We start from the raw sequence: 9,486 nt of genomic DNA, 5'->3' as shown, positions 1-9,486 counted from the left end.
AACCTGCTGAATTTTAGCAGCAGTTTGTTTTTGTTTCAGATCTCCAGCATCTGCAGTTCTTTATTTCCCTTGATCTATTGTTTCTCAGCTCTTGATTCCAAACAGGACATTTTCAGCCCATGATTGGGGTAGCTGTACCATTGAGACTTATCTTCTAAAATGACAATAAAAGCACTTCTGCCAATGACTATGTATTGTTGTACCTATTTGGCAGAATATACCAAAATAATAGACCCTCCCACACATCACTAGTGGCATAAAAATTTACAAGGCAAAAGTGAGGACTGCAGATGCTAGAAACCGGAGTTGAGATCATACTGGTGCTCAAAGCACAGCAGGTCAAGCAGCATCCAAGGAGCAGGAAAATCAATGTTTTGGGCAAAAGCCCTTCATCAGGAATAAAGGCAGGAAGCCTCCACTGTGGAGAGATAAATGGGAATTTACAACAGAACCATATTCTACACTTAGTGGCTGTAAAGTTAACTTTAGTGAATAAGTGGCACTGTGGAGGTGAACTATAAGATTGTTGGTACCAGCAAATAACTATGGCCCTGAAACCACTAATGGAAGTTTAAAAATGATATTCTATCTGATCTCGACAATGATAAACAGTCCTTCCTCACTCTCCACATTGTTTGCATCCTTTGACACAGTGAGCACACCAACAGACAAATACCTCCCCAAACTGCTGTCCATTCTTCACAGCCAACTGGAGGTGGAGAAAGTCCTGTAATCCCATTCTACTTCCTCTGGCTTTCCACTACTTTTTAAACACGGCATATCTTACAGCAGTAGTGCCAAGAAGCAATCAGCTTCCATCTGTACATATCTCTGTTCCTCCCTCCCACTGCCTTTGACTTACCCAGTACTCTGAGCTGAAATTTCCTTAAACATCAAGATAAAAGCCAGTCTTCAGTTCAGCCCTAAACCTTTCACTGCTTATTTAACTCCCCAGTCTCGACTCATGTAGAACAAGACTGCTTGCATCCTGCATGTTCCTGATCTTAGATTGACCCCAATCTTTCACACAGATTACTTTTTTCAGCATCAGGCACTCTGCCTCAGCTCATCTGCTGCTGAAACCCATTATTGGAGATGCGGCAAGTGTTTTAGTGGTGGACAGGATATTGAGCAAGCAGGCTGCTTTGCCCTGGATGGTGTCAAGGTTCTTCAGTGTTGTTGCTGCTGTGTTTATCCAGGCCAATGAGGAGTATTTAATGGAGGTGAGTTGCTTACTTCAGGTGTCTTACCTGCTCTTGTAGCCACAGTAATTATACAGCTGATCCAGTTCAGTTTCTTGTCAATGGTGACCCCCAGGATAGGAGATCCAGTGCTGGTCATGGCACTGAACATCACCTGACTTCCCTTCCTGTCCTACTGTTAACTGTTCATGTTTTCTCCATATTCTTCTACTTTCCTTTTAAATTGCTGTAATTATCCCTGAGTCTTTGTAAATTCTTGTCCCTATCAAATCCTTTTAAGTCCCCTCCCAAATCCATGACAACCTTCCTCAAAATACCAAAATGGTTGGTACTAAGTGTGACAAAGATATTTTACACAGATGTGACAAATCCTTACATTCCGTCTTTGACCTGCCTGCAGCCTTTGACACTATTGACCTGACCATCCTCTTCTAGTACCTTCCGCTGGTCTTCAATGGGGTGACTACTGGTCTAGCCAGAGAATCATTTAAAGTGGTTTTTCTCTGATTTTGCATGTTACCTCTGGTATTTGCCAAGTATCTATTCTTGGATCCATCCTAGTTCTCATTTAGCTGCGCAGCTACACCTCACCATCACTTCTCTTAGCTCTCCCCTGTTTCTCATTTGATCAGACTATTTATCCAAAATCCAGTACTGGATGTCAGAAGTTTCTTCCACTATGCAGAAGACCAAAGCTTTGATCCCTATCTACAAGCCTCAGTCCCCAGGTGTCATCTCTTTCTAGCTGGCTCAAGCTGAATTGAACTGTTTTCCAACCTGGTGTATTTTAGCCAGAGCAAGCTTGTGACCTTATATAATTGCCATCATTACGGGGGAGTGATGAGCTTTTGGTATTAATCACTGGACTGTTAATGTAGAAACGCAATGTTTTGGGGACCAGGGTTCAAATTTCACCATGGCAGATACAATCAGAGATGGACAGCATGGAAACAGACTCTTCGGTCCAACCATGCTGACCAGATATCCCAACCCAATCTATACCCACCTGCCAGCACCCGGCCCATATCCCTCCAAACCCTTCCTATTCATATACCCATCCAAATGCCTCTTAAATATTGCAATTGCACCAGCCTCCACCACATCCTCTGGCAGCTCATTCCATACATGTACCACTCTGTGAAAAGGTTGCCCCATAGGTCTCTCCATACTTACAGTGTGGAAACAGGCCCTTCGGCCCAACAAGTCCACACCGACCCGCCGAAGCGCAACCCACCCACACCCCCACATCTACCCCCCACCTAACACTACGGGCAATTTAGCATAGCCAATTCACCTGACCCGTACATCTTTGGACTGTGGGAGGAAACCGGAGCACCCGGAGGAAACCCACGCAGACACGGGGAGAACGTGCAAACTCCACACAGTTAGTCGCCTGAGTCGGGAATTGAACCCAGGTCTCTGTTGCTGTGAGGCAGCAGTGCTAACCACTGTGCCACCGTGCCGCCCAATCTTTCCCCCTGTCACCCTAAACCTATGCCCTCTAGTTCTGGACTCCCCATCCCCAGGGAAAAGAATTTGTCTATTTACTCTATCCATGGCTCTCAATTTTGTAAACCTCTATAAGGCCACCCCTCAGCCTCCGCGCTCCAGAGAAAACAGCCCAAGCCTGTTAAGCCTCTCCCTGTAGCTCAAATCCTTCAACCCTGGCAACATCCTTGTAAATCTTTTCTGAACCCTTTCAAGTTTCACATCTTTCCGATAGGAAGGAGACCAGAATTGCACACAGTATTCCAACAGTGGCCTAACCAATGTCCTGTACAGCCGCAACATGACCTCTCAACTCCTGTACTCAATACTCTGACCAATAAAGGAAAGCATACCAAACTCCTCCTTCACTATCCTATCTACCTGCGACTCTACTTTGAAGGAGCTATGAACCTATACTCCAAGGTCTCTCTGTTCAGCAACACTCCCTAGGACCTTACCATTAAGTGTATAAGTCCTGCTAAGATTTGCTTTCCCAAATGCAGCACCTTTCATTTATCTGAATTAAACTCCATCTGCTTCTTCTCAGCCCATTGGTCCATCTGGTCCAGATCCTGTTGTAATCTGAGGTAACCCTCTTCGCTGTCCACTACACCTCCAATTTTGGTGTCATCTGCAAACTTACTAACTGTACCTCTTATGCTCGCATCCAAATCATTTATATAAATGATGAAAAAGTACAGGACCCAGCATTGATCCTTGTAGCACTCCACTGGTCACAGGCCTCCAATCTGAAAAACAACCCTCCACTACTACTCTACCTTTGAGCCAGTTCTGTATCCAAATGGCTAGTTCCCCCTGCATTTCATGAAATCTAACCTTGCTAATGAGTCTCCCATGGGGACCCTTGTTGAAACCTTTACTGAAGTCCACACAGATCACATCTACCACTCTGCCCTCATCGATCTTTTGTTACTTCCTCAAAAAACTCAATCAAGTTTGCGAGACATGAATTCCTGCGCACAATACCATGTTGACTATCCCGAATCAGTCCTTGCCTTACCAAATACATGTACATCCTGTCCCTCAGGACTCCCTCCAACAACGTGCCCCCCACTGACATCAGGCTCACTGGCCTATAGTTCCCTGGCTTGTCCTTACCACCCTTCTTAAACAGTGGCACCACGTTAGCCAACCTCCAGTCTTCCGGCACCTCACCTGCAACTATCGATGATACAAATATCTCAGCAAGAGGCCCAGCAATCACTTCTCTGGCTTCCCACAGAGCTCTCCGGTACACCTGATCAGGTCCTGGGGATTTATCCACCTTTACTCATTTCAAGACATCCAGCACTTCCTCCTCTGTAATATGGACGTTTTGCAAGATGTCATCATCTATCTCCCTACAGTCTATATCTTCCATATTCTTTTCCACAGTAAATACTGATGCAAAATACTTATTTACTATCTCCCCCACTTTCCATGGCTCCACACAAAGGCTGCCTTGCTGATCTTTGAGGGGCCCTATTCTCTCCATACTTACCCTTTTGTCCTTAATGTATTTGTAAAAACTCTTTGGATTCTCCTTAATTCTGTTGTGGTTCTGTTCGCTGAGCTGGGAATTTGTGTTGCAGTCATTTCGTCCCCTGTCTAGGTGACATCCTCAGTGCTTGGGAACCTCCTGTGAAGCGCTTCTGTGATCTTTCCTCCGGCATTTGTAGTGGTTTGAATCTGCCGCTTCCGGTTGTCAGTTCCAGCTGTCTGTTGCAGTGGTCGGTATATTGGGTCCGGGTCGATGTGCTTATTGATTGAATCTGTGGATGAGTGCCATGCCTCTAGGAATTCCCTGGCTATTCTCTGTTTGGCTTGTCCTCTAATAGTAGTATTGTCCCAGTCAAATTCATATTGCTTGTCATCTGCGTGTGGCTACTAAGGATAGCTGGTCGTGTCGTTTCGTGGCTAGTTTCACAGGAGGCTCCCAAGCACTGAGGATATCACCTAGACAGGGGACGAAACGTCTGCAACACAAATTCCCAGCTCAGTGAACAGAACCACAACAACGAGCAACAAATCTTCTCACAAACTTTGATCTCCTTAATTCTATTTGCCAAAGCTATCTCATGTCCCCGTTTTGCCCTCCTGATTTCCTTCTTCAGTATACTCCTACTGCCTTTATACTGAGGATTCACTCGATCTATCCTGTCTATACCTTACATATGCTTCCTTCTTTTTCTTAACCAAACCCTCCATTTCTTTAGTCATCCAGCATTCCTTATACCTACCAGCCTTTCCTTTCACCCTGACAGGAATATACTTTCTCTGGATTCTTGTTATTTCATTTCTGAAGGCTTCCCATTTTCCAGCCGTCCCTTTACCTGCAAACATCTGCCCCCAATCAGCTTTTGAAAGTTCTTGTCTAATACCGTCAAAATTGGTCTTTCTCCAATTTAGAACTTCAACTTTTAGATCTGGTCTATCCTTTGCCATCGCTATTTTAAAACAAATAGAATTATGGTCGCTGGCCCCAAAGTGCTCCCCCACTGACACCTCAGTCACCTGCCCTGCCTTATTTCCCAAGAGGTGGTCAAGTTTTGCACCTTCTCTAGTAGGTACATCCACATACTGAATCAGAAAATTGTCTTGTAAGCACTTAAGAAATTCCTATCCATCTAAACCTTTAACACTATGGCAGTCCTAGTCGATGTTTGGCAAGTTAAAATCCCCTACCGTAACTACCCTGTTATTCTTACAGTTGGCTGAGATTTCTTTACAAGTTTGTTTCTCAATTTCCCTCTGACTGTTGGGGGTCTATAATACAATCCCAATAAGATAATTATCCCTTTCCTATTTCTCAGTTCCACCCAAATAATTTCCCTGGATGTATTTCCAGGAATATCCTCCCTCAGCACAGCTGTAATGCTATCCCTTATCAAAAATGCCACTCCCCCTCCTCTCTCCTCCCTTTCTGTCCTTCCTGTAGAATTTGTATCCTGGAACATTAAGCTCCCAGTCCTGCCCATCCCTCAGCCGTGTTATGGTAATTGCTATGATATCCCAGTCCCATGTTCCTAACCATGCCCTGAGTTCATCTGCCTTCCCTGTTAGGCCCCTTGCATTGAATTAAATGCAGTTTAATTTATTAGTCCTACCTTGTCCCTGCCCGTTTGACTCACTTCTGTTCTCAGCTGTACCAGTCTCAGATTGATCTCTTTCCTCACGATCTCCCTGGGTCCCACCTCCCCACCTTACTAGTTTAAAATCATCCCGAGGAGCTCCAGCAAATTTCCCTGCCAGCATATCATTCCCCTTCCAATTTATGTGCAATCCGAACTTCTTGTATTGGTCACTTCTACACCAAAAGAAAGTCCAATGATCCAAAAAAATGTGAATCCTTCTCCCATACACCAGCTCCTCAGCCATGCATTCATCTGTTCCATCCTCCTATTCCTGCCCTCACTAGCTTGTAGCACTGGGAGTAATTCAAATATTACTACTCTCGAGACTCTCAACTTTTTCCCTGAAGGGAGTTTACAGAGAGTTAGGCAGAAATTTAAAAAGGGCAGAGGATGGAATTTGATAAAAATCTGGAATTGAGACTCTAATGATGACCATTAATCCATGATGGATTGTCATGAAAAATCCATTTGGTTCACTAATATTCTTGAGGGAAGGGAACTGCCATACTTACCTGGGCAATAAGGCATGGGAAAGATATGCTACTCTAGCCAGTGACACCCACATCCCTTGAATGAATTTTTCAAAAAAAAATCAAGGGCCCTATTTCCATCTTAAATAAGGAGGGAAGAAGTTGAAATTAAAAGTGCCTTATCTCAGTGCTCAAAATATTTATAAGGTGTAGCAACATAGTACAAATTGGGTTAAAGAAACCTGTTAGCAATTACAGGCCTGTGGTTCCACTGTGACTATGAATGGGAACTAAATATTTTCGGGTACTTGATCTTTTGAAAAGGGTGGAAAATGAAGATCAGTGGGCTTACTTCCTCTCAAAGAATGATAATTTTGTTTGATGGGGTGCATCCTCTTTGATTATTGTCCTGATTATTCTCTCCTTTTCAGCAAGATTCAACCAGCTGACACTCACCTCATAAAACTTGAATGGATTTCTGAGGAATATACACTGAATAGCTGCTAGTTCTTTTTAATTTGTGTTTTCTAGTCTCAGGTCAGCATGTATTCGATTAATACCCAAGAATTATTAAAGTATTTAATATTTTGATCAAAGGCCGCTCCACAAGAGCACATTTCTTGGCAAATGTAATTGTTTGTCTGAGATAAATCATTTAATAGATCCAGAGCTATCATATTCAGTATAACCATCTCTGGCTTAGACAGGTACGACGATAAAATGCCTGCCATTTCAATAAAACTACTGAGCTGCTCATGTGCCACCAGAACACAGTTTGACTGGCAGCTCGGAGATCCTTAGGTAAGTGATTGACTGCAGCTTTTTCAGATGCCTTGAGGTTTCCAGTGAAGGAACAGTACGGGGTATCAGTTTCCTATTGGTCAGGAAAATCAAGTCTATGTTGTCAGCTATTATGGCTGCAGCATTTCAGTACTAATAGGTCTAATTTGATCCAGGGAAAACACTTGCAACAAGAGAAGGAGGATCCAGTTGTCATGGTCTATGTATGTAACAACAACAAAGGAAAAGGTTGTGCCTGATCAGTATGAGGCACTATTCACTAAATGAAGAAACACAATCTCAAAACTAATGATCCGATTATTAGAGTCATGTGCAAATTGGCATAGGAGAAATCAGATTAAAGAGATGAAGGTACAATTCAAACACTGCTGTGGGAAATATGGGTTCCAGTTTGGGACTAATGTTCTTACTGAGTGCATAACTAGACAAGTAGATGATTTAAGACTAAATTGTGGGGGTAAGGGATCAAAATTGGGAAAATGTGGTAAATCCAAGGTTAGAGTCAAAACCAAAGAGAAAGGAAGGAGGTATGGAAAATGATATACAGACAGTGACAGGAAGGGATGGAGAGTCCAAATCTAAGTAAACCAACAGATCAGAATAGAGGATACAAAACAAAGACATCTGAAAGCTCAGAGCATCTGAAACAAAAAAGATGAAACAAGAGCACAAACAGAAAAGAATCTGATCTAGTAGCCTGGCTGCATGGACAACAGGGAGCTAGGAAAAGGTAGAAGGTTGAGTCTTTTAGTTAACCATCTGATGGTGATTGATACGAATGACCCATGTTGAGTAAAACCTGGTTGAGGAAGTCGTTTGGGTAGGGTTGAAGGGCAAGAAATCACTTGTGGGAAGGAAGAAACAACAATAATCATCACAGATTTTAATCCACATATAGACTAGAGAAGTCAGATGGGCAAAGAAGCCAAGATGACAGGTTCATAAAGTATTTTCAGGATAGTTTCGTAGAACAGCATGTACAGAAATCACATTATACTAGACCTGCAGAAAACAAAGTGCTGGAGAGACTCAACAGATCTCCAGTAACTGTGGAGACAGAAAATAGTTTGTTCCAAGTTCAGTTGAACTTTTTCAGCATTAGAAATAAGTTCTGTGTCCTCTGATGATGGTTACTTGGAGTCTGAGGAAATATCTGGTGTAAAATCACAATGAGAATGCTTTGGATAAAGGGAAATAGGAAATAAAGAGAATATGACTCAGCAAATGGGTACAAGTCCTGATCAGTCATTGCAATTCTCTGACATCGTCTCCATGTTGTCTGTGCCCAACAATGTCACTACTCTGTGACTATGTAGGGATCAAAATTAGGCTGCACTGCCTCAGCAAGTTCGTCAGCATACATCTCGTATCTTCCTGTCATCTGAGAAAAAAAAACAGGAAAAAGGAGAGGTGTCAGGAATAGAACATAGAACAGTACAGCACAGTACAGGCCCTTTGGCCTTCTATGTTGTGCCTGCCTTCTATCCTACTAAGATCAAACTAACCTAAATACCCTTCATTGCACTATGTTCCATGTGCCTAGAATAGGTTCCATAACAAAGAATAGTTGAAAAGTCCCTAATGCATCTGACTCAAATACCACAGCTGACAGTGCATTCCACACACCCACCATTCTCAGTGAAAAGAACCTATCTCTGACATCTCCCCTAAACCTTCTTCCAATCACCTTAAAATTATGCCCCCTCGAGATAAACATTTCCACCATTGGAAAATATCAATCAAATCACACAAGTCAAGTCTTGAACTTGTCCAATGAGCATTGTAGAGAACAGCAGTCCCTTTGTACACAGTGACCACCATTCTATGTCAAGAACTGCAGTCCCTGTGACTATTATATAGAACGGCAGTCCCTTTATATGGTGCAGAGAACAGCTTTCCCTATGTCTATTACAGAACAGCAGTCCCTGTGAACAATACAGAGAACAGCAGTCGCTGTGTATAACAGAACAGAAATTGTGCACAATGCAGAGAAGAACAGTCGCTGGGTACAATGTAAAGAACAGCAGCCCATGTGTTCAACGTAGGGAACAGCAGACTCTGGGTATAATCGGGAACAGCAGTCTCTGGGTATAATCGAGATCAGTAGTCCCGGTGTTTATTAAAGAGAACAAAAGTCCCTGTGTATAATATAGAGAACAGCAATCTCTCTATTATACAGAAGTGCAGTCCTGTATAGAGAACACCAGTCCCTGTGTCTAATATAAGGAACAAGTCCTGCGTACACTGCAGAGAACAGCAGTCCCTGTGTACAATGTCTTAGACCTCCTACCTACAGCTTAGTATTTCCCTACACCCTACTGCTCCTATTCACTCCCTCTTACTCCTCCTCCTCCTCCTCCCCCCACCTTTTTTTTTGGTCAGTCATTTTGT

At 43.1% G+C, this 9,486-nt stretch overlaps 1 protein-coding gene across 2 annotated transcripts in view; it reads right to left on the bottom strand.

Annotated features, from left to right (window-relative positions):
- Window positions 1–6,890: 6,890 nt before the first annotated feature.
- upb1 (ureidopropionase, beta) overlaps window positions 6,891–9,486 on the bottom strand; it is a 136,412-nt gene continuing 133,816 nt past the window's right edge. For both annotated transcript variants that reach the window (XM_060844090.1, XM_060844093.1), the window contains one exon: window positions 6,891–8,476. In XM_060844090.1, coding sequence (XP_060700073.1) covers window positions 8,393–8,476 — 84 coding nt within the window. In that variant the 3' untranslated portion in view covers window positions 6,891–8,392. The remainder of the gene's footprint in view (window positions 8,477–9,486) is intronic.

The sequence above is a fragment of the Hemiscyllium ocellatum genome, chromosome 24 (genome assembly GCF_020745735.1).
Source record: "Hemiscyllium ocellatum isolate sHemOce1 chromosome 24, sHemOce1.pat.X.cur, whole genome shotgun sequence".
In the NCBI taxonomy this organism is placed as follows: Eukaryota; Metazoa; Chordata; class Chondrichthyes; order Orectolobiformes; family Hemiscylliidae; genus Hemiscyllium; species Hemiscyllium ocellatum.
The sequence above is the reverse complement of the archived record's forward strand: the minus strand, read 5'-3'. Positions and strand labels throughout refer to the sequence as shown.